The 26103-nt window shown below is 54.1% G+C and overlaps 1 protein-coding gene and 6 pseudogenes across 1 annotated transcript; all 7 read right to left on the bottom strand.

Moving 5' to 3' along the window:
- Positions 1–1463: 1463 nt before the first annotated feature.
- LOC121439619 (dnaJ homolog subfamily C member 5G-like) lies at positions 1464–4236 on the bottom strand. Its single transcript, XM_041640154.1, has 4 exons — positions 4124–4236; positions 3642–3855; positions 3027–3168; positions 1464–1546 (listed from the first exon to the last, which is right to left on the bottom strand). The coding sequence occupies exons 1-4, from the start codon at positions 4234–4236 to the stop codon at positions 1464–1466; spliced, it is 552 nt and encodes a 183-aa protein (XP_041496088.1).
- A 1541-nt stretch (positions 4237–5777) lies between these two features.
- Positions 5778–6984, bottom strand: LOC121439620 (annotated as a pseudogene).
- A 1936-nt stretch (positions 6985–8920) lies between these two features.
- Positions 8921–10127, bottom strand: LOC121439621 (annotated as a pseudogene).
- Positions 10128–12063: 1936 nt separating this feature from the next.
- Positions 12064–13270, bottom strand: LOC121439622 (annotated as a pseudogene).
- A 1936-nt stretch (positions 13271–15206) lies between these two features.
- Positions 15207–16413, bottom strand: LOC121439623 (annotated as a pseudogene).
- A 1936-nt stretch (positions 16414–18349) lies between these two features.
- LOC121439624 lies at positions 18350–19556 on the bottom strand (annotated as a pseudogene).
- A 1936-nt stretch (positions 19557–21492) lies between these two features.
- LOC121439625 lies at positions 21493–22699 on the bottom strand (annotated as a pseudogene).
- Positions 22700–26103: the final 3404 nt, after the last annotated feature.

Here is a 26103-nt window from a genome sequence, read left to right on the forward strand (position 1 = left end):
TGCTGGGATTAAATGCATGTGCCACCACCGCCTGGCTGAGGAAGAACTTCTTGCCTCATCTGTTTGGCCCATGTTTGTTCTTGCTCAGCCTTTTTTTTTTTTTTAAACTACTTTACTTTTAAAAGGGAGGGGGGAAGGCATGGAGCATATGTGGAGGTCACAGGTCAACTGACAGGGGTCAGTTCTTTTTCTCCAGAGCGTGGCTTCCAGAAATTGAACTCAGGTCATCAGATTTGGTGACAAATTTAGCCACACAACTCCCTCTACCTTATTAAAGACAGACTTTCATGTAGACTAGGCTAGCATCAGCAAAGATGACCTTGGATTCCTGGTCCTCCTGCCTCTACATCCACAGTGCTGGGGTCAGAGGAGAGCACTATTATTCATTCCCAGTCTATGAGGTGCTGGGAATCAACGCAGGGGTCTCATGTGCTAGACAAGCACATTCCACGGACTGACTACGTCACCCTTGGATAGCCTGTTATGTCATCATAGGAGAGCAGCTGAAGAGGCAAGAGAAGGCTGCTGTGCCTGCCTTATGATGCGGACGCAAGAGTGTGTGATTCTGGTCCGCCACTATAGTAGAGATGCAATTTCAAGGATGCTAAAATTGCTTAGAAACTGAGACAAGCATGGACTGGAGATGTCTCAGTGGCTAAGGCAGCCTGCCATTCACTCATGAGGACTGGAGTTCAGAACCCAACCCTCACAACCATCTGTCCCATCACCCCAGCTCCAAGGGAATCAGCGCCCTCTTCTGGCCTCTATAGGCATGCACAGACACATGTGCATAATAATATTTACACGGACATGCACACAGATGCACACACAAACATACATAAATAAAAAGAAAAAAGTTAAGCTGGCTGTGGTGGTGCATGCCTTTAATCTCAGCACTTGGGAGGCAGAGGCAGGCAGATCTCAGTGAGTCTGAGGCCAGCCTGGTCTACAAAGCAAGAGTTCCAGGACAATCAGAGCTGTTACACAAAGAAACCCTGTCTTGAAAAAAAAAAAGTTGTGAGAAACAGATGTGGCTAGAAGAATCCACATGCCACAGATATCTGGAACACCAGTGAGCCAGTCTGTAGAGAAATCTTAGGACCGTTGGGAATCAACTCTGCTGACCACACAGTCTCATCCCAGACATGAGCAGTAGACTTTGGACTTTTCCTCTGTCCCCCACACAACTTGTCTTTTTGGGAGGTCCACCATACACTGGAATCGGACAAAGCTCTTTCATTATCGACATTCTTTATTTAGCCCTTCTCCCAGTGAGGGCACAGAGGTTTGAGGGTTCATAGGCCCTGTTCCGTGTGAGTAAGAAACGGTAAAGAGGATCTGGAGAGGGCGCCAAGCCAACAGCACTGAGGCTAGAGTGACGTTTCCGTGTACCATCTGTCTCCATCACAGTCCACGCCCCTGCGTTTGGAACAAATACACGGTGATGGGTCTTTATGAGGTGTCTAAAGGGTGGAGGCAGAGGCCCTGGTGCATGGGCTGTAGCCAATCCACAGGACCACGGCTGATAGCGGGTCCAGGGATGAGGCTGAAGTCCAAAGGGAAACACAAACCTCAGGTGCACTCACATATTTCCCAAGCTGTCTTATGAGTAGGGTGTCATTGCCAATGGTGGAGATAAGAGAAGAGGGTGAGACCTGCCTCCCTAAGGGGCATTGCTAAGAAATGAGGCCAGTGCTAGAAGTTCTCGGTACACAAAGTCGCAACAAAGGAGGATTAGCTGGGCCACCAGCTCTTGGGACAGCAGTCACCTTGCTTGGTGAGGAGGGGCTTGGTGAAGCTGATCAGCAAGTGCCCAGGGACCCATCTGACATGGCAAGTAGCTAGGCATGCACTGGAAAAAGAGTTCTCAGGACACGCCTGCCACCACGGCCTGAGACCTCGCGTGGATAACAATGGGGAGGGCCTAGAGCTAAAGAAGAGTGGCAGAAGGCTCTGTGTGCACAGCCTTGGTGGCACCCTGAGGGCAGAGAGAGATGTTGCCCTTTCTAGGACTGATGTTGGCATGGACCGCTTTTAAGAACAGGAGTCAAGTCAGGGTCAATGTCAGGATTGGGCTACGTGCTTCTCTCTTCAGTGAGTTCAGTGGGCTGGGTGGCGGGGGACTCTCACTGACCCAGCACCTAATGGCAGAAACAGTTTCATTGGAACCTTATTAGGATAACCAACAAGAATTGAAGTACTATCTATGCTTTAAAGTATACAGACATATAGATATGTGTTATGTACACAGATGCACACGAATATCATAGATAATTATATATGATATATGTGTGCGTGTGTATACGAGTGTAGGTTCCCGTGCCATGGCCTGTGTGCAGAGATCAGAGGGCAATCTGCAGGAGTCCTTTCTCTCCACCACGTGGGTCCCAGAGGTCAAACTCGGGGAGTCAGGCTCGTGGCAGTCCCCTCACCTGCTGAGCCGTCTCATGGGCTTCTCTTCCCCGGTAGCCATTGCGGCTCCTCCATTCCATACCTCACTCTTCTGCATTTCCTTGTTAGTCATCGCTGTCTTCATTCTCTATTCTAACCGTGCACTGTGCTCCTGGGGTGGAATTACAACATGCTCACATATCTACAGTAACAACCGTTCCAGAAAACCCTTCCCTTACCGTCACCCATTCGCACTGCCAGGTGGCATAGTGTGAACTTCGACCAACATCCCATTTTATACTTTTAACTATCAGGGGTGGGAACAGTCTCAAACAATTTATTCCCCCAGCTTCAAGGCTGAGGATCGCACCCAGGGCCCAGCACATGGAAGATCCTGGGTGCCATCCCCAGCCTTGGGGGCCCAGCACATGGAAGGCCCCGGTGCCATCCCCAGCCTTGGGGGCCCAGCACGTGGAAGGCCCTGGGTGCCATCCGCAGCCTTGGGGGCCCAGCACGTGGAAGGCCCTGGGTGCCATCCGCAGCCTTGGGGGCCCAGCACGTGGAAGGCCCTGGGTGCCATCCGCAGCCTTGAGGCTGGGGGAATAAATTGTTTGAGACTGTTCCCACCTCCCTACCTGCTCTGGTGGGCTGAGTACAGACGTTTCTCTGATGCTTCCTGTGAACTTCCTCAGGTGGTGGCGTAAGATATCCACAGCAAAAGCAGCAGCAGCAGCAGCAGCAACAGCAAGTCAAGAGGTAGCAAAGGATGACGAGTGTCTACAAGACAGGGGAGAGGCCATGGCACCCTGTTCCTTTTGTAGCTCCCTGCAGGTCCTCCAGCCATCCTCACGCCCAGAAAGTGAGAACAGAGGCATCTGTCTAGAGAGGAAGGCAGCCCTTCCCCCTTCCTTACTCTATCGACACAGACAGAATCATACTATGTAGCCCAGGCTACCCAGTGCCTCCCAAGGGCTGAGCTCAGAGGCATGAGCCACCGCAGCTGGCTTTATCTTATGTGTGGGTGTTCTGCCTTCATGTATGTCTGTGCACCATGTGCTTGCCTGGTGCCCGCAGAATCCAGACGATAGCTCCGGGACGGGAGTTACAGGATGTTGTGAGCTACCATGTGAGTGCTGGGAATCGCACCCAGGTCCTCTAAAAGAGCATCAAACACTCCCACTGTGAGCCATCTCTCCAGCCCCCGCCTCCAACTCCTTTCTTACTTTGAGGGACTAGGAAGATGACGATACCTTGAACCAACAGCTGTTCGCAATAAAATAGTATCTGACGCCTTCTTCACCAAAATGATCAAATAGGTATATTCCCAGTGAGCCATGCTGGTCGTAGATTTTCTTTTTGGTAGGGTCACTGAGTACAGCATGGGCTGTGTTGATCTCTTTGAAGAATTCTGCTGCTTGAGTGTCCCCTGGATTCTTGTCGGGGTGATACTGCAAGGCCAGTTTCCTACCCAGGCGATACCCAAAGGACAGTGGGGGAGGTGTAGGAAGTGGCCAAGAAGGGAAGGTTAGGAGGATTGGCAGAGTGGGATCTTTAGATGATGCATGGGGTATATGAGAGGTACACAAGACGGAGACAAGGTCACATCTGAAGAAGGGGTGGCCTTCTTTGGTCCCCAAATAAAAGCTTCTTAGGATTAAAAAAAAAAAAAGGTCTGCTGAGGTAAAGGGATTGAGGAGAAATACCAGGGTTGAGTAAATGGCAGGGTCTGAACCTGTAGGCTTTTTTGATCTCTTCAGGCCGGGCACCTTTCTTTAGTTCCAGTACTGTGTAGAGGCTTGTTCCAGTCTTGGACAGTCTCCGGGGTGTGTCATCTCCTTGAGGCATGCTCTGGGCCAAAAGGAGGAACATTACAAGACAACAGTCTATGGCTACTGTGACTGGAATCGGAAGAATGCAGAAAGGTAACGAGGATCCGTCTTCTCTTCGCATTTCCCATAAACCGCCCTCCACCTGCCCAAGCTGGTAGCTGGGTTTGAAAGACCAGGATAACCCAACCATTAAATAGGGGGTGGATGAGAAATGGAGAAAAGTAACAACAGGCGGGAAAGAACTAGCCAGACCAGAGCCCGCTAGCTGCAGGTCAGGTTCAGGTCCAGGATCCCAGGAGGGCCTAGGCCAAGGATGCTTGCCCCTCAGTCTCTGGCCATCTCACCTCTACCCTTCAGAAAGCCCACTGTGGTGAAAGCAGGATGGCTCCCTGGACGGAGCGAAGCGTACAGGAGCTGCTGCAGGGGACAAACTCGGAGGGATCCAGAACAGGATCCAACAGAGTTGGGGCAGAGGCTTGGGAGGCCCGTGGGCCCCAGGAGGATCCAGGAAACTTGGGAACTTCGGGTGTGTTGGGACAGCCTAGCCTTGTGTTGACTCCCGACCTGGCTCTTTACCTCAGAATTGGTCTATTAAGCCAGGTAGGCTTCACACAAGCTTCCTTCCTTCTGGTGGGCGTGAAGCTTCATATTGCTGCCGGGGGCCTTGGACAACTGCGCTTGCGCACTTTGTAGGAGCAGCGAGTCGTTTTCTGGCGCCCCCAGCGGGACTGAGTGGAGAGCCCATATTGGGCCTGGGACTTATTTCGCTCCAGAAGCCTGACCCTCGTGCCCAGGGCTGGGCGTTACTTCCAACCCCCAGGGCAGAGGCACAGCCTTCCACATCACCCCTCTTCTCCAGGGAGAGGCCATGACCACCGGGATCACTGTCATGGCTCTTCAGCTCACTCATGGAAACACTACCGGCTTGGTGACCTGGCGGAGGAGAGGTAGGTGAGGACTATCATTCCAGATTTCCTCAGAGTCTTCACTTGGTCCTTTTTATTTCCCTTACATCTAGAAACTTCTCTACAAACATTGAGACTTACCTCAAATGTCAGTGTTCCGGGAAATCTGTCCTTCACACACACACGCCCCCCCCCCCCCCCCCCCGTTGTCCCCACCTTGCCAATTAAGTCACTATCAGACTGTAACTGTTAGTTGGCACAGCTTTTAAAATCCTTTCCAAAAGCTATTCACCCGTGCGTCCATAAGGAGATACCGTCATGTAATTATGTAATCTAGATTTCATATTGAGTTATTATTGATAGTATACTAACCCTTTTCATGAGAATGCTAGAACACATTTCTGATTTTTGTCCAAGGGTAGAGTAGTGGAAATGGAAGGATGGCTGAATGGGGCCTTGGGTGCTTCTGGTCTTCAACCAGGGGAGAGCAGACTCCACAAGGGGTTTCCAGGGTTCAGGGCAGGAGAACACACTTGGCCTCCAGCCAGCCAGCCCTTCAAGGTGTTGCTGTGGCTTCCTAAGGTCTGAGAAGTCCTGGTAGGGAGGGTGGGGTTTGGAGAGGGTGTTCCATAGGGTCTCCGCTGCTCTGGAATTAAGGTGGTAACTTTGGGAGAATAGATTCTGGCAACCTCTTTGGGGCTGTAGACAATCTGGGCCTTAGGGAGGCAGTGACCCATCTTGGTGCCTGAGCTGGAGGCACGGAACATTGGCTGGATTTTAGTGATTGGAGGCCTGCAAACTTGAGGGGCCCGGCCTGGGAGAGTGTGTCCATAACTTGAGCTTCTGGGGTCTGGGTTGTAGGCGGTTGCCTCAGGACGACCTCTCCTTGAGGACTTGCTTCCTGCCGTTTTTTTGGTGGTAGCAAATGCAAGGCTTTGGCCTGGCCCCGAGACACGTGGAGGCCGAAGCCAATACCTATGCGGAGAGGCCCAGACTCCTGGCCCTGAGCACAGGGCAGTAGTTGAGGGAAGGCAAGAAGCCTTGCCCCCATCTTGTACTTGGGGGTGGGGCAAGACCGGGTGCGGGGCTGGAGGCACTGTAGACAAATGGGATACTCCACGACTGGGGCCTGGCCGGGTGTGGATGTGCCGAGCCACAGGCGCTGCAGAAGCAGTAGCTGGAGATCTGTTGCAATTCTGCGGCGCCCCACACGGACGGCTAGGGCTTGGGCGAGGGCCATTCGGTCCTTGAACTCTGCAGGGTCCACCTTGCTTGCCTTGCATCCCCCTGCCACCCCAAGGGACCTGGTGTTTTTGGATTGAGGACACCGCCATGTTTGTTTGTTACTGGAAATCCCTCCAGAAGGGGGGCTGGGGCTGGGGGACGTGGCTGGGGAACTATGGATGCCCTGGAGCTGGGGAGGAGACTGGCAAGAGTGAGGAGAGGAATTTTGTACCTGGGAAAGAGAAGAGTGATGGGAAAGAGGAGGGGAGGCGCCCAGCTGGTAGTTGAGGGGAGGGGATGAGTGTCCTGAAGGAAGACAAGGGTAGTTCTGGTGAAAGAAAGTGGGGGAACTCGGGAGGGAGGAAGAGAATGGGAGGGGAATAAAGTCAGAATTTGAGTCGAGAGGAAGAGTAGAAACGAGGCCCAGGAGAGTGGGGCTGTGGCGGAGAAGAGAAGGAAAAATAGGCTGGCCTGTGAGATGGCAAAGGTAGGTGGGGAGGAGGGAGGGACTGATGGGGGGAGAGAGATGCTAAGTTGGATGGAGGGCAGTCAGCAAACTGTCAGAGGACCCGAGGGGGACACCCTGGGGGTACTGTGTTCTGTAGCAGCACCTGGTCCTTGTTTTGAGGCAACATTGCCTTGAATCCAGGAAAAAAAGTGGGCGGGGCCACAAGACTAATTAGAGACCTTCCTAGTTGGTGACTGCCTTCTGCCACAGCAGTGTGGCCGCTGCCTAGTTTCACTGCAGCTGTCAGCAGCAGGCCAAGGGAACACGAAGCCTCTTCTGCTTGTCTCTCGCGCGTGCTCAGTCCGGAGCCTGCATCTATGCTTGGCTCTTCACTTTTTCTTAGCCATTCGCTAGAGATGTACGGAAATGGGGAATGAGAGTTGTCCCTTGGGAGCCGAGGGGCAACCCTAACTCTGTGGCTGGAACCGAGAAGACGACCCAGTCTGGAAGACCTGCAGAGAAAAAGACAGAGATCAGGATGTTGGAACGATCGGTCCACTTCTGGACTCTGCTCCAGGCACTCAGTTCCAGTGTGAACTTATCACAACCCTAAATGTGAGGTCTTCGGGTGTAGTTCAGCTGGTAGAGCCAGCGCTTGCCTAGCATGCATGAAGTCCTGGGGTTGATCTCCAAGAGCACATAAGCATGGCATGTTGGGTAAAGCTTGTATCCCCAGCAGGGACACAAGGAGATCAAGACCAACCTGGGTTACAGGCATCTGTCTCAACATAACAGCAAAGACACTAGCTGTTTGTCACCTTTGAGGTCAGAAAACCTGGCGGATGCTCTAGAGAAGGGTAAAGCAGCGGAGCAGATCAGAAGGATGGAGGAAAGGATGGAGATGGGAAAGGAATGGAGATCATAGGCAGTTTTACCAATGTGGATTCCTTCTGCTGTTTCCAAGACACTTCCTCAAAAAGGGAAGAGAAAGCAGAGTCACAAAACAGTCTCCTCTGCCTCCAGCCTCTGACCCCTACACAGACTCTTACCCCGAATTCCACTCCTAGTGGTGTCTCAAGGCCTCTGTCTGGCAGAGCTCTTCTGTGGTGCAGGGTTTTGTCCCTCTATCCCTGACACACAGATTTTGTAAGCATCCTGACTTCCTGGCATGCTGGCTCCCCTGGCCACTTGTCACCCTTCACAGTGGGTGTCCCTCTCACTCAACCTGGCCTTGACAGAGGTGACTGTCAGACCCAGTGGCAGCAACAGTAGGGTCAGCAGGTAAATGGCTCCCAGAGACTGAAGCTTTGCCTAAGGGGCGGCATTGCTGCCCCCAGTAGGAGCTGAGGGGCTCATTCCCTGGAAGCGGCTTTCTCTGGTATCAAAAGCCTATGTCACAGAGGTCATAGTGTGCCCACAGAAGCCAGAGGAGGGTGTTAGGTCTCCTGGCACTAGGGTTGCAGTTGTGAGCTGCCATATGGGTGCTGAGAATTGTACCTGAACTCGCAGGAGCAGCAGCTAGCGAACCACTCAGCCACCTCTCCAGTCCTGGAGCCTTCTGGCCTGTACATGGGATTTCTTTGTTTGTCTGTGAATGAGTTGTTCGCCATGTCTTTCCCAATGAGGAAAATGGGCTGCTGTGTGTCCACCCAGGCATGCCCTGAGAAATGGGCCCAGTGACCTCTTCTTTGATTCCAGTTATGTGTCCACAGACTAGAATTAAACCAGAAAAGGGCCTTGCAGAGGTCTCTAAGCAGCTCAGATACTGGGATGTGTGGCACTTTCTGTCCTTGACCTTCCTTTTCCCTCCAACCTTGTTGAGAGACCGTATCCTATAGCCCTTGAATCCACCCTGTGGGCACAGTAGGACACAGACACAAGTCTCAGGGTTAGACTTTATTGGATACAGTGAAGGCTGAATGGGGCCTTGGGTGCTTCTGGTCTTCAACCAGGGGAGAGCAGACTCCACAAGGGGTTTCCAGGGTTCAGGGCAGGAGAACACACTTGGCCTCCGGCCAGCCAGCCCTTCAAGGTGTTGCTGTGGCTTCCTAAGGTCTGAGAAGTCCTGGTAGGGAGGGTGGGGTTTGGAGAGGGTGTTCCATAGGGTCTCCGCTGCTCTGGAATTAAGGTGGTAACTTTGGGAGAATAGATTCTGGCAACCTCTTTGGGGCTGTAGACAATCTGGGCCTTAGGGAGGCAGTGACCCATCTTGGTGCCTGAGCTGGAGGCACGGAACATTGGCTGGATTTTAGTGATTGGAGGCCTGCAAACTTGAGGGGCCCGGCCTGGGAGAGTGTGTCCATAACTTGAGCTTCTGGGGTCTGGGTTGTAGGCGGTTGCCTCAGGACGACCTCTCCTTGAGGACTTGCTTCCTGCCGTTTTTTTGGTGGTAGCAAATGCAAGGCTTTGGCCTGGCCCCGAGACACGTGGAGGCCGAAGCCAATACCTATGCGGAGAGGCCCAGACTCCTGGCCCTGAGCACAGGGCAGTAGTTGAGGGAAGGCAAGAAGCCTTGCCCCCATCTTGTACTTGGGGGTGGGGCAAGACCGGGTGCGGGGCTGGAGGCACTGTAGACAAATGGGATACTCCACGACTGGGGCCTGGCCGGGTGTGGATGTGCCGAGCCACAGGCGCTGCAGAAGCAGTAGCTGGAGATCTGTTGCAATTCTGCGGCGCCCCACACGGACGGCTAGGGCTTGGGCGAGGGCCATTCGGTCCTTGAACTCTGCAGGGTCCACCTTGCTTGCCTTGCATCCCCCTGCCACCCCAAGGGACCTGGTGTTTTTGGATTGAGGACACCGCCATGTTTGTTTGTTACTGGAAATCCCTCCAGAAGGGGGGCTGGGGCTGGGGGACGTGGCTGGGGAACTATGGATGCCCTGGAGCTGGGGAGGAGACTGGCAAGAGTGAGGAGAGGAATTTTGTACCTGGGAAAGAGAAGAGTGATGGGAAAGAGGAGGGGAGGCGCCCAGCTGGTAGTTGAGGGGAGGGGATGAGTGTCCTGAAGGAAGACAAGGGTAGTTCTGGTGAAAGAAAGTGGGGGAACTCGGGAGGGAGGAAGAGAATGGGAGGGGAATAAAGTCAGAATTTGAGTCGAGAGGAAGAGTAGAAACGAGGCCCAGGAGAGTGGGGCTGTGGCGGAGAAGAGAAGGAAAAATAGGCTGGCCTGTGAGATGGCAAAGGTAGGTGGGGAGGAGGGAGGGACTGATGGGGGGAGAGAGATGCTAAGTTGGATGGAGGGCAGTCAGCAAACTGTCAGAGGACCCGAGGGGGACACCCTGGGGGTACTGTGTTCTGTAGCAGCACCTGGTCCTTGTTTTGAGGCAACATTGCCTTGAATCCAGGAAAAAAAGTGGGCGGGGCCACAAGACTAATTAGAGACCTTCCTAGTTGGTGACTGCCTTCTGCCACAGCAGTGTGGCCGCTGCCTAGTTTCACTGCAGCTGTCAGCAGCAGGCCAAGGGAACACGAAGCCTCTTCTGCTTGTCTCTCGCGCGTGCTCAGTCCGGAGCCTGCATCTATGCTTGGCTCTTCACTTTTTCTTAGCCATTCGCTAGAGATGTACGGAAATGGGGAATGAGAGTTGTCCCTTGGGAGCCGAGGGGCAACCCTAACTCTGTGGCTGGAACCGAGAAGACGACCCAGTCTGGAAGACCTGCAGAGAAAAAGACAGAGATCAGGATGTTGGAACGATCGGTCCACTTCTGGACTCTGCTCCAGGCACTCAGTTCCAGTGTGAACTTATCACAACCCTAAATGTGAGGTCTTCGGGTGTAGTTCAGCTGGTAGAGCCAGCGCTTGCCTAGCATGCATGAAGTCCTGGGGTTGATCTCCAAGAGCACATAAGCATGGCATGTTGGGTAAAGCTTGTATCCCCAGCAGGGACACAAGGAGATCAAGACCAACCTGGGTTACAGGCATCTGTCTCAACATAACAGCAAAGACACTAGCTGTTTGTCACCTTTGAGGTCAGAAAACCTGGCGGATGCTCTAGAGAAGGGTAAAGCAGCGGAGCAGATCAGAAGGATGGAGGAAAGGATGGAGATGGGAAAGGAATGGAGATCATAGGCAGTTTTACCAATGTGGATTCCTTCTGCTGTTTCCAAGACACTTCCTCAAAAAGGGAAGAGAAAGCAGAGTCACAAAACAGTCTCCTCTGCCTCCAGCCTCTGACCCCTACACAGACTCTTACCCCGAATTCCACTCCTAGTGGTGTCTCAAGGCCTCTGTCTGGCAGAGCTCTTCTGTGGTGCAGGGTTTTGTCCCTCTATCCCTGACACACAGATTTTGTAAGCATCCTGACTTCCTGGCATGCTGGCTCCCCTGGCCACTTGTCACCCTTCACAGTGGGTGTCCCTCTCACTCAACCTGGCCTTGACAGAGGTGACTGTCAGACCCAGTGGCAGCAACAGTAGGGTCAGCAGGTAAATGGCTCCCAGAGACTGAAGCTTTGCCTAAGGGGCGGCATTGCTGCCCCCAGTAGGAGCTGAGGGGCTCATTCCCTGGAAGCGGCTTTCTCTGGTATCAAAAGCCTATGTCACAGAGGTCATAGTGTGCCCACAGAAGCCAGAGGAGGGTGTTAGGTCTCCTGGCACTAGGGTTGCAGTTGTGAGCTGCCATATGGGTGCTGAGAATTGTACCTGAACTCGCAGGAGCAGCAGCTAGCGAACCACTCAGCCACCTCTCCAGTCCTGGAGCCTTCTGGCCTGTACATGGGATTTCTTTGTTTGCCTGTGAATGAGTTGTTCGCCATGTCTTTCCCAATGAGGAAAATGGGCTGCTGTGTGTCCACCCAGGCATGCCCTGAGAAATGGGCCCAGTGACCTCTTCTTTGATTCCAGTTATGTGTCCACAGACTAGAATTAAACCAGAAAAGGGCCTTGCAGAGGTCTCTAAGCAGCTCAGATACTGGGATGTGTGGCACTTTCTGTCCTTGACCTTCCTTTTCCCTCCAACCTTGTTGAGAGACCGTATCCTATAGCCCTTGAATCCACCCTGTGGGCACAGTAGGACACAGACACAAGTCTCAGGGTTAGACTTTATTGGATACAGTGAAGGCTGAATGGGGCCTTGGGTGCTTCTGGTCTTCAACCAGGGGAGAGCAGACTCCACAAGGGGTTTCCAGGGTTCAGGGCAGGAGAACACACTTGGCCTCCGGCCAGCCAGCCCTTCAAGGTGTTGCTGTGGCTTCCTAAGGTCTGAGAAGTCCTGGTAGGGAGGGTGGGGTTTGGAGAGGGTGTTCCATAGGGTCTCCGCTGCTCTGGAATTAAGGTGGTAACTTTGGGAGAATAGATTCTGGCAACCTCTTTGGGGCTGTAGACAATCTGGGCCTTAGGGAGGCAGTGACCCATCTTGGTGCCTGAGCTGGAGGCACGGAACATTGGCTGGATTTTAGTGATTGGAGGCCTGCAAACTTGAGGGGCCCGGCCTGGGAGAGTGTGTCCATAACTTGAGCTTCTGGGGTCTGGGTTGTAGGCGGTTGCCTCAGGACGACCTCTCCTTGAGGACTTGCTTCCTGCCGTTTTTTTGGTGGTAGCAAATGCAAGGCTTTGGCCTGGCCCCGAGACACGTGGAGGCCGAAGCCAATACCTATGCGGAGAGGCCCAGACTCCTGGCCCTGAGCACAGGGCAGTAGTTGAGGGAAGGCAAGAAGCCTTGCCCCCATCTTGTACTTGGGGGTGGGGCAAGACCGGGTGCGGGGCTGGAGGCACTGTAGACAAATGGGATACTCCACGACTGGGGCCTGGCCGGGTGTGGATGTGCCGAGCCACAGGCGCTGCAGAAGCAGTAGCTGGAGATCTGTTGCAATTCTGCGGCGCCCCACACGGACGGCTAGGGCTTGGGCGAGGGCCATTCGGTCCTTGAACTCTGCAGGGTCCACCTTGCTTGCCTTGCATCCCCCTGCCACCCCAAGGGACCTGGTGTTTTTGGATTGAGGACACCGCCATGTTTGTTTGTTACTGGAAATCCCTCCAGAAGGGGGGCTGGGGCTGGGGGACGTGGCTGGGGAACTATGGATGCCCTGGAGCTGGGGAGGAGACTGGCAAGAGTGAGGAGAGGAATTTTGTACCTGGGAAAGAGAAGAGTGATGGGAAAGAGGAGGGGAGGCGCCCAGCTGGTAGTTGAGGGGAGGGGATGAGTGTCCTGAAGGAAGACAAGGGTAGTTCTGGTGAAAGAAAGTGGGGGAACTCGGGAGGGAGGAAGAGAATGGGAGGGGAATAAAGTCAGAATTTGAGTCGAGAGGAAGAGTAGAAACGAGGCCCAGGAGAGTGGGGCTGTGGCGGAGAAGAGAAGGAAAAATAGGCTGGCCTGTGAGATGGCAAAGGTAGGTGGGGAGGAGGGAGGGACTGATGGGGGGAGAGAGATGCTAAGTTGGATGGAGGGCAGTCAGCAAACTGTCAGAGGACCCGAGGGGGACACCCTGGGGGTACTGTGTTCTGTAGCAGCACCTGGTCCTTGTTTTGAGGCAACATTGCCTTGAATCCAGGAAAAAAAGTGGGCGGGGCCACAAGACTAATTAGAGACCTTCCTAGTTGGTGACTGCCTTCTGCCACAGCAGTGTGGCCGCTGCCTAGTTTCACTGCAGCTGTCAGCAGCAGGCCAAGGGAACACGAAGCCTCTTCTGCTTGTCTCTCGCGCGTGCTCAGTCCGGAGCCTGCATCTATGCTTGGCTCTTCACTTTTTCTTAGCCATTCGCTAGAGATGTACGGAAATGGGGAATGAGAGTTGTCCCTTGGGAGCCGAGGGGCAACCCTAACTCTGTGGCTGGAACCGAGAAGACGACCCAGTCTGGAAGACCTGCAGAGAAAAAGACAGAGATCAGGATGTTGGAACGATCGGTCCACTTCTGGACTCTGCTCCAGGCACTCAGTTCCAGTGTGAACTTATCACAACCCTAAATGTGAGGTCTTCGGGTGTAGTTCAGCTGGTAGAGCCAGCGCTTGCCTAGCATGCATGAAGTCCTGGGGTTGATCTCCAAGAGCACATAAGCATGGCATGTTGGGTAAAGCTTGTATCCCCAGCAGGGACACAAGGAGATCAAGACCAACCTGGGTTACAGGCATCTGTCTCAACATAACAGCAAAGACACTAGCTGTTTGTCACCTTTGAGGTCAGAAAACCTGGCGGATGCTCTAGAGAAGGGTAAAGCAGCGGAGCAGATCAGAAGGATGGAGGAAAGGATGGAGATGGGAAAGGAATGGAGATCATAGGCAGTTTTACCAATGTGGATTCCTTCTGCTGTTTCCAAGACACTTCCTCAAAAAGGGAAGAGAAAGCAGAGTCACAAAACAGTCTCCTCTGCCTCCAGCCTCTGACCCCTACACAGACTCTTACCCCGAATTCCACTCCTAGTGGTGTCTCAAGGCCTCTGTCTGGCAGAGCTCTTCTGTGGTGCAGGGTTTTGTCCCTCTATCCCTGACACACAGATTTTGTAAGCATCCTGACTTCCTGGCATGCTGGCTCCCCTGGCCACTTGTCACCCTTCACAGTGGGTGTCCCTCTCACTCAACCTGGCCTTGACAGAGGTGACTGTCAGACCCAGTGGCAGCAACAGTAGGGTCAGCAGGTAAATGGCTCCCAGAGACTGAAGCTTTGCCTAAGGGGCGGCATTGCTGCCCCCAGTAGGAGCTGAGGGGCTCATTCCCTGGAAGCGGCTTTCTCTGGTATCAAAAGCCTATGTCACAGAGGTCATAGTGTGCCCACAGAAGCCAGAGGAGGGTGTTAGGTCTCCTGGCACTAGGGTTGCAGTTGTGAGCTGCCATATGGGTGCTGAGAATTGTACCTGAACTCGCAGGAGCAGCAGCTAGCGAACCACTCAGCCACCTCTCCAGTCCTGGAGCCTTCTGGCCTGTACATGGGATTTCTTTGTTTGCCTGTGAATGAGTTGTTCGCCATGTCTTTCCCAATGAGGAAAATGGGCTGCTGTGTGTCCACCCAGGCATGCCCTGAGAAATGGGCCCAGTGACCTCTTCTTTGATTCCAGTTATGTGTCCACAGACTAGAATTAAACCAGAAAAGGGCCTTGCAGAGGTCTCTAAGCAGCTCAGATACTGGGATGTGTGGCACTTTCTGTCCTTGACCTTCCTTTTCCCTCCAACCTTGTTGAGAGACCGTATCCTATAGCCCTTGAATCCACCCTGTGGGCACAGTAGGACACAGACACAAGTCTCAGGGTTAGACTTTATTGGATACAGTGAAGGCTGAATGGGGCCTTGGGTGCTTCTGGTCTTCAACCAGGGGAGAGCAGACTCCACAAGGGGTTTCCAGGGTTCAGGGCAGGAGAACACACTTGGCCTCCGGCCAGCCAGCCCTTCAAGGTGTTGCTGTGGCTTCCTAAGGTCTGAGAAGTCCTGGTAGGGAGGGTGGGGTTTGGAGAGGGTGTTCCATAGGGTCTCCGCTGCTCTGGAATTAAGGTGGTAACTTTGGGAGAATAGATTCTGGCAACCTCTTTGGGGCTGTAGACAATCTGGGCCTTAGGGAGGCAGTGACCCATCTTGGTGCCTGAGCTGGAGGCACGGAACATTGGCTGGATTTTAGTGATTGGAGGCCTGCAAACTTGAGGGGCCCGGCCTGGGAGAGTGTGTCCATAACTTGAGCTTCTGGGGTCTGGGTTGTAGGCGGTTGCCTCAGGACGACCTCTCCTTGAGGACTTGCTTCCTGCCGTTTTTTTGGTGGTAGCAAATGCAAGGCTTTGGCCTGGCCCCGAGACACGTGGAGGCCGAAGCCAATACCTATGCGGAGAGGCCCAGACTCCTGGCCCTGAGCACAGGGCAGTAGTTGAGGGAAGGCAAGAAGCCTTGCCCCCATCTTGTACTTGGGGGTGGGGCAAGACCGGGTGCGGGGCTGGAGGCACTGTAGACAAATGGGATACTCCACGACTGGGGCCTGGCCGGGTGTGGATGTGCCGAGCCACAGGCGCTGCAGAAGCAGTAGCTGGAGATCTGTTGCAATTCTGCGGCGCCCCACACGGACGGCTAGGGCTTGGGCGAGGGCCATTCGGTCCTTGAACTCTGCAGGGTCCACCTTGCTTGCCTTGCATCCCCCTGCCACCCCAAGGGACCTGGTGTTTTTGGATTGAGGACACCGCCATGTTTGTTTGTTACTGGAAATCCCTCCAGAAGGGGGGCTGGGGCTGGGGGACGTGGCTGGGGAACTATGGATGCCCTGGAGCTGGGGAGGAGACTGGCAAGAGTGAGGAGAGGAATTTTGTACCTGGGAAAGAGAAGAGTGATGGGAAAGAGGAGGGGAGGCGCCCAGCTGGTAGTTGAGGGGAGGGGATGAGTGTCCTGAAGGAAGACAAGGGTAGTTCTGGTGAAAGAAAGTGGGGGAACTCGGGAGGGAGGAAGAGAATGGGAGGGGAATAAAGTCAGAATTTGAGTCGAGAGGAAGAGTAGAAACGAGGCCCAGGAGAGTGGGGCTGTGGCGGAGAAGAGAAGGAAAAATAGGCTGGCCTGTGAGATGGCAAAGGTAGGTGGGGAGGAGGGAGGGACTGATGGGGGGAGAGAGATGCTAAGTTGGATGGAGGGCAGTCAGCAAACTGTCAGAGGACCCGAGGGGGACACCCTGGGGGTACTGTGTTCTGTAGCAGCACCTGGTCCTTGTTTTGAGGCAACATTGCCTTGAATCCAGGAAAAAAAGTGGGCGGGGCCACAAGACTAATTAGAGACCTTCCTAGTTGGTGACTGCCTTCTGCCACAGCAGTGTGGCCGCTGCCTAGTTTCACTGCAGCTGTCAGCAGCAGGCCAAGGGAACACGAAGCCTCTTCTGCTTGTCTCTCGCGCGTGCTCAGTCCGGAGCCTGCATCTATGCTTGGCTCTTCACTTTTTCTTAGCCATTCGCTAGAGATGTACGGAAATGGGGAATGAGAGTTGTCCCTTGGGAGCCGAGGGGCAACCCTAACTCTGTGGCTGGAACCGAGAAGACGACCCAGTCTGGAAGACCTGCAGAGAAAAAGACAGAGATCAGGATGTTGGAACGATCGGTCCACTTCTGGACTCTGCTCCAGGCACTCAGTTCCAGTGTGAACTTATCACAACCCTAAATGTGAGGTCTTCGGGTGTAGTTCAGCTGGTAGAGCCAGCGCTTGCCTAGCATGCATGAAGTCCTGGGGTTGATCTCCAAGAGCACATAAGCATGGCATGTTGGGTAAAGCTTGTATCCCCAGCAGGGACACAAGGAGATCAAGACCAACCTGGGTTACAGGCATCTGTCTCAACATAACAGCAAAGACACTAGCTGTTTGTCACCTTTGAGGTCAGAAAACCTGGCGGATGCTCTAGAGAAGGGTAAAGCAGCGGAGCAGATCAGAAGGATGGAGGAAAGGATGGAGATGGGAAAGGAATGGAGATCATAGGCAGTTTTACCAATGTGGATTCCTTCTGCTGTTTCCAAGACACTTCCTCAAAAAGGGAAGAGAAAGCAGAGTCACAAAACAGTCTCCTCTGCCTCCAGCCTCTGACCCCTACACAGACTCTTACCCCGAATTCCACTCCTAGTGGTGTCTCAAGGCCTCTGTCTGGCAGAGCTCTTCTGTGGTGCAGGGTTTTGTCCCTCTATCCCTGACACACAGATTTTGTAAGCATCCTGACTTCCTGGCATGCTGGCTCCCCTGGCCACTTGTCACCCTTCACAGTGGGTGTCCCTCTCACTCAACCTGGCCTTGACAGAGGTGACTGTCAGACCCAGTGGCAGCAACAGTAGGGTCAGCAGGTAAATGGCTCCCAGAGACTGAAGCTTTGCCTAAGGGGCGGCATTGCTGCCCCCAGTAGGAGCTGAGGGGCTCATTCCCTGGAAGCGGCTTTCTCTGGTATCAAAAGCCTATGTCACAGAGGTCATAGTGTGCCCACAGAAGCCAGAGGAGGGTGTTAGGTCTCCTGGCACTAGGGTTGCAGTTGTGAGCTGCCATATGGGTGCTGAGAATTGTACCTGAACTCGCAGGAGCAGCAGCTAGCGAACCACTCAGCCACCTCTCCAGTCCTGGAGCCTTCTGGCCTGTACATGGGATTTCTTTGTTTGCCTGTGAATGAGTTGTTCGCCATGTCTTTCCCAATGAGGAAAATGGGCTGCTGTGTGTCCACCCAGGCATGCCCTGAGAAATGGGCCCAGTGACCTCTTCTTTGATTCCAGTTATGTGTCCACAGACTAGAATTAAACCAGAAAAGGGCCTTGCAGAGGTCTCTAAGCAGCTCAGATACTGGGATGTGTGGCACTTTCTGTCCTTGACCTTCCTTTTCCCTCCAACCTTGTTGAGAGACCGTATCCTATAGCCCTTGAATCCACCCTGTGGGCACAGTAGGACACAGACACAAGTCTCAGGGTTAGACTTTATTGGATACAGTGAAGGCTGAATGGGGCCTTGGGTGCTTCTGGTCTTCAACCAGGGGAGAGCAGACTCCACAAGGGGTTTCCAGGGTTCAGGGCAGGAGAACACACTTGGCCTCCGGCCAGCCAGCCCTTCAAGGTGTTGCTGTGGCTTCCTAAGGTCTGAGAAGTCCTGGTAGGGAGGGTGGGGTTTGGAGAGGGTGTTCCATAGGGTCTCCGCTGCTCTGGAATTAAGGTGGTAACTTTGGGAGAATAGATTCTGGCAACCTCTTTGGGGCTGTAGACAATCTGGGCCTTAGGGAGGCAGTGACCCATCTTGGTGCCTGAGCTGGAGGCACGGAACATTGGCTGGATTTTAGTGATTGGAGGCCTGCAAACTTGAGGGGCCCGGCCTGGGAGAGTGTGTCCATAACTTGAGCTTCTGGGGTCTGGGTTGTAGGCGGTTGCCTCAGGACGACCTCTCCTTGAGGACTTGCTTCCTGCCGTTTTTTTGGTGGTAGCAAATGCAAGGCTTTGGCCTGGCCCCGAGACACGTGGAGGCCGAAGCCAATACCTATGCGGAGAGGCCCAGACTCCTGGCCCTGAGCACAGGGCAGTAGTTGAGGGAAGGCAAGAAGCCTTGCCCCCATCTTGTACTTGGGGGTGGGGCAAGACCGGGTGCGGGGCTGGAGGCACTGTAGACAAATGGGATACTCCACGACTGGGGCCTGGCCGGGTGTGGATGTGCCGAGCCACAGGCGCTGCAGAAGCAGTAGCTGGAGATCTGTTGCAATTCTGCGGCGCCCCACACGGACGGCTAGGGCTTGGGCGAGGGCCATTCGGTCCTTGAACTCTGCAGGGTCCACCTTGCTTGCCTTGCATCCCCCTGCCACCCCAAGGGACCTGGTGTTTTTGGATTGAGGACACCGCCATGTTTGTTTGTTACTGGAAATCCCTCCAGAAGGGGGGCTGGGGCTGGGGGACGTGGCTGGGGAACTATGGATGCCCTGGAGCTGGGGAGGAGACTGGCAAGAGTGAGGAGAGGAATTTTGTACCTGGGAAAGAGAAGAGTGATGGGAAAGAGGAGGGGAGGCGCCCAGCTGGTAGTTGAGGGGAGGGGATGAGTGTCCTGAAGGAAGACAAGGGTAGTTCTGGTGAAAGAAAGTGGGGGAACTCGGGAGGGAGGAAGAGAATGGGAGGGGAATAAAGTCAGAATTTGAGTCGAGAGGAAGAGTAGAAACGAGGCCCAGGAGAGTGGGGCTGTGGCGGAGAAGAGAAGGAAAAATAGGCTGGCCTGTGAGATGGCAAAGGTAGGTGGGGAGGAGGGAGGGACTGATGGGGGGAGAGAGATGCTAAGTTGGATGGAGGGCAGTCAGCAAACTGTCAGAGGACCCGAGGGGGACACCCTGGGGGTACTGTGTTCTGTAGCAGCACCTGGTCCTTGTTTTGAGGCAACATTGCCTTGAATCCAGGAAAAAAAGTGGGCGGGGCCACAAGACTAATTAGAGACCTTCCTAGTTGGTGACTGCCTTCTGCCACAGCAGTGTGGCCGCTGCCTAGTTTCACTGCAGCTGTCAGCAGCAGGCCAAGGGAACACGAAGCCTCTTCTGCTTGTCTCTCGCGCGTGCTCAGTCCGGAGCCTGCATCTATGCTTGGCTCTTCACTTTTTCTTAGCCATTCGCTAGAGATGTACGGAAATGGGGAATGAGAGTTGTCCCTTGGGAGCCGAGGGGCAACCCTAACTCTGTGGCTGGAACCGAGAAGACGACCCAGTCTGGAAGACCTGCAGAGAAAAAGACAGAGATCAGGATGTTGGAACGATCGGTCCACTTCTGGACTCTGCTCCAGGCACTCAGTTCCAGTGTGAACTTATCACAACCCTAAATGTGAGGTCTTCGGGTGTAGTTCAGCTGGTAGAGCCAGCGCTTGCCTAGCATGCATGAAGTCCTGGGGTTGATCTCCAAGAGCACATAAGCATGGCATGTTGGGTAAAGCTTGTATCCCCAGCAGGGACACAAGGAGATCAAGACCAACCTGGGTTACAGGCATCTGTCTCAACATAACAGCAAAGACACTAGCTGTTTGTCACCTTTGAGGTCAGAAAACCTGGCGGATGCTCTAGAGAAGGGTAAAGCAGCGGAGCAGATCAGAAGGATGGAGGAAAGGATGGAGATGGGAAAGGAATGGAGATCATAGGCAGTTTTACCAATGTGGATTCCTTCTGCTGTTTCCAAGACACTTCCTCAAAAAGGGAAGAGAAAGCAGAGTCACAAAACAGTCTCCTCTGCCTCCAGCCTCTGACCCCTACACAGACTCTTACCCCGAATTCCACTCCTAGTGGTGTCTCAAGGCCTCTGTCTGGCAGAGCTCTTCTGTGGTGCAGGGTTTTGTCCCTCTATCCCTGACACACAGATTTTGTAAGCATCCTGACTTCCTGGCATGCTGGCTCCCCTGGCCACTTGTCACCCTTCACAGTGGGTGTCCCTCTCACTCAACCTGGCCTTGACAGAGGTGACTGTCAGACCCAGTGGCAGCAACAGTAGGGTCAGCAGGTAAATGGCTCCCAGAGACTGAAGCTTTGCCTAAGGGGCGGCATTGCTGCCCCCAGTAGGAGCTGAGGGGCTCATTCCCTGGAAGCGGCTTTCTCTGGTATCAAAAGCCTATGTCACAGAGGTCATAGTGTGCCCACAGAAGCCAGAGGAGGGTGTTAGGTCTCCTGGCACTAGGGTTGCAGTTGTGAGCTGCCATATGGGTGCTGAGAATTGTACCTGAACTCGCAGGAGCAGCAGCTAGCGAACCACTCAGCCACCTCTCCAGTCCTGGAGCCTTCTGGCCTGTACATGGGATTTCTTTGTTTGTCTGTGAATGAGTTGTTCGCCATGTCTTTCCCAATGAGGAAAATGGGCTGCTGTGTGTCCACCCAGGCATGCCCTGAGAAATGGGCCCAGTGACCTCTTCTTTGATTCCAGTTATGTGTCCACAGACTAGAATTAAACCAGAAAAGGGCCTTGCAGAGGTCTCTAAGCAGCTCAGATACTGGGATGTGTGGCACTTTCTGTCCTTGACCTTCCTTTTCCCTCCAACCTTGTTGAGAGACCGTATCCTATAGCCCTTGAATCCACCCTGTGGGCACAGTAGGACACAGACACAAGTCTCAGGGTTAGACTTTATTGGATACAGTGAAGGCTGAATGGGGCCTTGGGTGCTTCTGGTCTTCAACCAGGGGAGAGCAGACTCCACAAGGGGTTTCCAGGGTTCAGGGCAGGAGAACACACTTGGCCTCCGGCCAGCCAGCCCTTCAAGGTGTTGCTGTGGCTTCCTAAGGTCTGAGAAGACCTGGTAGGGAGGGTGGGGTTTGGAGAGGGTGTTCCATAGGGTCTCCGCTGCTCTGGAATTAAGGTGGTAACTTTGGGAGAATAGATTCTGGCAACCTCTTTGGGGCTGTAGACAATCTGGGCCTTAGGGAGGCAGTGACCCATCTTGGTGCCTGAGCTGGAGGCACGGAACATTGGCTGGATTTTAGTGATTGGAGGCCTGCAAACTTGAGGGGCCCGGCCTGGGAGAGTGTGTCCATAACTTGAGCTTCTGGGGTCTGGGTTGTAGGCGGTTGCCTCAGGACGACCTCTCCTTGAGGACTTGCTTCCTGCCGTTTTTTTGGTGGTAGCAAATGCAAGGCTTTGGCCTGGCCCCGAGACACGTGGAGGCCGAAGCCAATACCTATGCGGAGAGGCCCAGACTCCTGGCCCTGAGCACAGGGCAGTAGTTGAGGGAAGGCAAGAAGCCTTGCCCCCATCTTGTACTTGGGGGTGGGGCAAGACCGGGTGCGGGGCTGGAGGCACTGTAGACAAATGGGATACTCCACGACTGGGGCCTGGCCGGGTGTGGATGTGCCGAGCCACAGGCGCTGCAGAAGCAGTAGCTGGAGATCTGTTGCAATTCTGCGGCGCCCCACACGGACGGCTAGGGCTTGGGCGAGGGCCATTCGGTCCTTGAACTCTGCAGGGTCCACCTTGCTTGCCTTGCATCCCCCTGCCACCCCAAGGGACCTGGTGTTTTTGGATTGAGGACACCGCCATGTTTGTTTGTTACTGGAAATCCCTCCAGAAGGGGGGCTGGGGCTGGGGGACGTGGCTGGGGAACTATGGATGCCCTGGAGCTGGGGAGGAGACTGGCAAGAGTGAGGAGAGGAATTTTGTACCTGGGAAAGAGAAGAGTGATGGGAAAGAGGAGGGGAGGCGCCCAGCTGGTAGTTGAGGGGAGGGGATGAGTGTCCTGAAGGAAGACAAGGGTAGTTCTGGTGAAAGAAAGTGGGGGAACTCGGGAGGGAGGAAGAGAATGGGAGGGGAATAAAGTCAGAATTTGAGTCGAGAGGAAGAGTAGAAACGAGGCCCAGGAGAGTGGGGCTGTGGCGGAGAAGAGAAGGAAAAATAGGCTGGCCTGTGAGATGGCAAAGGTAGGTGGGGAGGAGGGAGGGACTGATGGGGGGAGAGAGATGCTAAGTTGGATGGAGGGCAGTCAGCAAACTGTCAGAGGACCCGAGGGGGACACCCTGGGGGTACTGTGTTCTGTAGCAGCACCTGGTCCTTGTTTTGAGGCAACATTGCCTTGAATCCAGGAAAAAAAGTGGGCGGGGCCACAAGACTAATTAGAGACCTTCCTAGTTGGTGACTGCCTTCTGCCACAGCAGTGTGGCCGCTGCCTAGTTTCACTGCAGCTGTCAGCAGCAGGCCAAGGGAACACGAAGCCTCTTCTGCTTGTCTCTCGCGCGTGCTCAGTCCGGAGCCTGCATCTATGCTTGGCTCTTCACTTTTTCTTAGCCATTCGCTAGAGATGTACGGAAATGGGGAATGAGAGTTGTCCCTTGGGAGCCGAGGGGCAACCCTAACTCTGTGGCTGGAACCGAGAAGACGACCCAGTCTGGAAGACCTGCAGAGAAAAAGACAGAGATCAGGATGTTGGAACGATCGGTCCACTTCTGGACTCTGCTCCAGGCACTCAGTTCCAGTGTGAACTTATCACAACCCTAAATGTGAGGTCTTCGGGTGTAGTTCAGCTGGTAGAGCCAGCGCTTGCCTAGCATGCATGAAGTCCTGGGGTTGATCTCCAAGAGCACATAAGCATGGCATGTTGGGTAAAGCTTGTATCCCCAGCAGGGACACAAGGAGATCAAGACCAACCTGGGTTACAGGCATCTGTCTCAACATAACAGCAAAGACACTAGCTGTTTGTCACCTTTGAGGTCAGAAAACCTGGCGGATGCTCTAGAGAAGGGTAAAGCAGCGGAGCAGATCAGAAGGATGGAGGAAAGGATGGAGATGGGAAAGGAATGGAGATCATAGGCAGTTTTACCAATGTGGATTCCTTCTGCTGTTTCCAAGACACTTCCTCAAAAAGGGAAGAGAAAGCAGAGTCACAAAACAGTCTCCTCTGCCTCCAGCCTCTGACCCCTACACAGACTCTTACCCCGAATTCCACTCCTAGTGGTGTCTCAAGGCCTCTGTCTGGCAGAGCTCTTCTGTGGTGCAGGGTTTTGTCCCTCTATCCCTGACACACAGATTTTGTAAGCATCCTGACTTCCTGGCATGCTGGCTCCCCTGGCCACTTGTCACCCTTCACAGTGGGTGTCCCTCTCACTCAACCTGGCCTTGACAGAGGTGACTGTCAGACCCAGTGGCAGCAACAGTAGGGTCAGCAGGTAAATGGCTCCCAGAGACTGAAGCTTTGCCTAAGGGGCGGCATTGCTGCCCCCAGTAGGAGCTGAGGGGCTCATTCCCTGGAAGCGGCTTTCTCTGGTATCAAAAGCCTATGTCACAGAGGTCATAGTGTGCCCACAGAAGCCAGAGGAGGGTGTTAGGTCTCCTGGCACTAGGGTTGCAGTTGTGAGCTGCCATATGGGTGCTGAGAATTGTACCTGAACTCGCAGGAGCAGCAGCTAGCGAACCACTCAGCCACCTCTCCAGTCCTGGAGCCTTCTGGCCTGTACATGGGATTTCTTTGTTTGTCTGTGAATGAGTTGTTCGCCATGTCTTTCCCAATGAGGAAAATGGGCTGCTGTGTGTCCACCCAGGCATGCCCTGAGAAATGGGCCCAGTGACCTCTTCTTTGATTCCAGTTATGTGTCCACAGACTAGAATTAAACCAGAAAAGGGCCTTGCAGAGGTCTCTAAGCAGCTCAGATACTGGGATGTGTGGCACTTTCTGTCCTTGACCTTCCTTTTCCCTCCAACCTTGTTGAGAGACCGTATCCTATAGCCCTTGAATCCACCCTGTGGGCACAGTAGGACACAGACACAAGTCTCAGGGTTAGACTTTATTGGATACAGTGAAGGCTGAATGGGGCCTTGGGTGCTTCTGGTCTTCAACCAGGGGAGAGCAGACTCCACAAGGGGTTTCCAGGGTTCAGGGCAGGAGAACACACTTGGCCTCCGGCCAGCCAGCCCTTCAAGGTGTTGCTGTGGCTTCCTAAGGTCTGAGAAGACCTGGTAGGGAGGGTGGGGTTTGGAGAGGGTGTTCCATAGGGTCTCCGCTGCTCTGGAATTAAGGTGGTAACTTTGGGAGAATAGATTCTGGCAACCTCTTTGGGGCTGTAGACAATCTGGGCCTTAGGGAGGCAGTGACCCATCTTGGTGCCTGAGCTGGAGGCACGGAACATTGGCTGGATTTTAGTGATTGGAGGCCTGCAAACTTGAGGGGCCCGGCCTGGGAGAGTGTGTCCATAACTTGAGCTTCTGGGGTCTGGGTTGTAGGCGGTTGCCTCAGGACGACCTCTCCTTGAGGACTTGCTTCCTGCCGTTTTTTTGGTGGTAGCAAATGCAAGGCTTTGGCCTGGCCCCGAGACACGTGGAGGCCGAAGCCAATACCTATGCGGAGAGGCCCAGACTCCTGGCCCTGAGCACAGGGCAGTAGTTGAGGGAAGGCAAGAAGCCTTGCCCCCATCTTGTACTTGGGGGTGGGGCAAGACCGGGTGCGGGGCTGGAGGCACTGTAGACAAATGGGATACTCCACGACTGGGGCCTGGCCGGGTGTGGATGTGCCGAGCCACAGGCGCTGCAGAAGCAGTAGCTGGAGATCTGTTGCAATTCTGCGGCGCCCCACACGGACGGCTAGGGCTTGGGCGAGGGCCATTCGGTCCTTGAACTCTGCAGGGTCCACCTTGCTTGCCTTGCATCCCCCTGCCACCCCAAGGGACCTGGTGTTTTTGGATTGAGGACACCGCCATGTTTGTTTGTTACTGGAAATCCCTCCAGAAGGGGGGCTGGGGCTGGGGGACGTGGCTGGGGAACTATGGATGCCATGGAGCTGGGGAGGAGACTGGCAAGAGTGAGGAGAGGAAATTTTGTACCTGGGAAAGAGAAGAGTGATGGGAAAGAGGAGGGGAGGCGCCCAGCTGGTAGTTGAGGGGAGGGGATGAGTGTCCTGAAGGAAGACAAGGGTAGTTCTGGTGAAAGAAAGTGGGGGAACTCGGGAGGGAGGAAGAGAATGGGAGGGGAATAAAGTCAGAATTTGAGTCGAGAGGAAGAGTAGAAACGAGGCCCAGGAGAGTGGGACTGTGGCGGAGAAGAGAAGGAAAAATAGGCTGGCCTGTGAGATGGCAAAGGTAGGTGGGGAGGAGGGAGGGACTGATGGGGGGAGAGAGATGCTAAGTTGGATGGAGGGCAGTCAGCAAACTGTCAGAGGACCCGAGGGGGACACCCTGGGGGTACTGTGTTCTGTAGCAGCACCTGGTCCTTGTTTTGAGGCAACATTGCCTTGAATCCAGGAAAAAAAGTGGGCGGGGCCACAAGACTAATTAGAGACCTTCCTAGTTGGTGACTGCCTTCTGCCACAGCAGTGTGGCCGCTGCCTAGTTTCACTGCAGCTGTCAGCAGCAGGCCAAGGGAACACGAAGCCTCTTCTGCTTGTCTCTCGCGCGTGCTCAGTCCGGAGCCTGCATCTATGCTTGGCTCTTCACTTTTTCTTAGCCATTCGCTAGAGATGTACGGAAATGGGGAATGAGAGTTGTCCC

This window comes from Microtus oregoni, unplaced genomic scaffold, assembly GCF_018167655.1.
Source record: "Microtus oregoni isolate MIOR12 unplaced genomic scaffold, Mior012 000062F_ref0000492, whole genome shotgun sequence".
Taxonomy (NCBI): domain Eukaryota; kingdom Metazoa; phylum Chordata; class Mammalia; order Rodentia; family Cricetidae; genus Microtus; species Microtus oregoni.

What these genes read in the sequence shown, in the direction of transcription:
- LOC121439619 (XM_041640154.1), bottom strand. Translation starts at nt 4,236, where the DNA reads ATGCCTCAAGGAGATGACACACCCCGGAGACTGTCCAAGACTGGAACA. An exon ending in GAGATCAAAAAAGCCTACAG is followed by an intron (nt 3,856 to 4,123) that starts GTTCAGACCCTG and finishes TCGCCTGGGTAG; the next exon opens with GAAACTGGCCTTGCAGTATC. An exon ending in TACTCAGCCCACCAGAGCAG is followed by an intron (nt 1,547 to 3,026) that starts GTAGGGAGGTGG and finishes TTTGGACTTCAG; the next exon opens with CCTCATCCCTGGACCCGCTA.